This window comes from Eimeria mitis, genomic scaffold (genome assembly GCF_000499745.2).
Source record: "Eimeria mitis Houghton genomic scaffold, Emh_scaff9620, whole genome shotgun sequence".
NCBI classification, from domain to species: domain Eukaryota; phylum Apicomplexa; class Conoidasida; order Eucoccidiorida; family Eimeriidae; genus Eimeria; species Eimeria mitis.
In genome coordinates, this window is record NW_013577102.1 from 1 (window position 1) to 536 (window position 536).

The 536-nt window shown below is 64.4% G+C and overlaps 1 protein-coding gene across 1 annotated transcript in view; it reads right to left on the bottom strand.

The window, feature by feature from the left end:
• Positions 1 to 17: 17 nt before the first annotated feature.
• Positions 18 to 536, bottom strand: part of EMH_0097690 (uncharacterized protein) — a gene marked incomplete at both ends in the record, with an annotated part of 1,433 nt that continues 914 nt past the window's right edge. The window contains 2 exons of the mRNA XM_013502586.1: positions 18 to 99; positions 177 to 534. Of these exons, the coding sequence (XP_013358040.1) occupies positions 18 to 99; positions 177 to 534 (440 nt within the window). The remainder of the gene's footprint in view (positions 100 to 176; positions 535 to 536) is intronic.

A 536-nucleotide genomic window follows, 5' to 3' on the forward strand; every position in this document is an offset into this window, starting at 1 on the left:
CTTTGTCGCCTCCACGCTCAGCACGTTCGGCCTCCTCCTTCGTCAAAGGGCCATAAAACATCTCCTCCGCTACTGCTGCTGCTGCTGCTGGTGCTGCTCCTGCGTCTGCAGGCGTTGCTGTTGCTGCCTTTGGTGGTGGCGGTGGAGCGGCTTTCGTGGGTTCTGCTGCCCCAGACTTGGGCGGCGGCCGTGCAGGAGGCGGGCCTGCTGTCTTCGCCTTCCCTGCAAGCTCTGCAGCCTCCCCCTTGCCTGCTTTGTCGCCTCCACGCTCAGCACGTTCGGCCTCCTCCTTCGTCAAAGGGCCATACACAACCTCCTCCGCCCCTGCAGCTCCTGGGTCTGCAGGCGTTGCTGTTGCTGCCTTTTTCGGTGGCGGTGGAGCGGCTTTCGAGGGTTCTGCTGCCCCAGACTTGGGCGGCGGCCGTGCAGGAGGCGGGCCTGCTGTCTTCTCCTTCCCTGCAACCTTTGCAGCCTCCCCCTTGCCTCCTTTGTCACCTCCACGCTCAGCACGTTCGGCCTCCTCCTTCGTCAAAGGG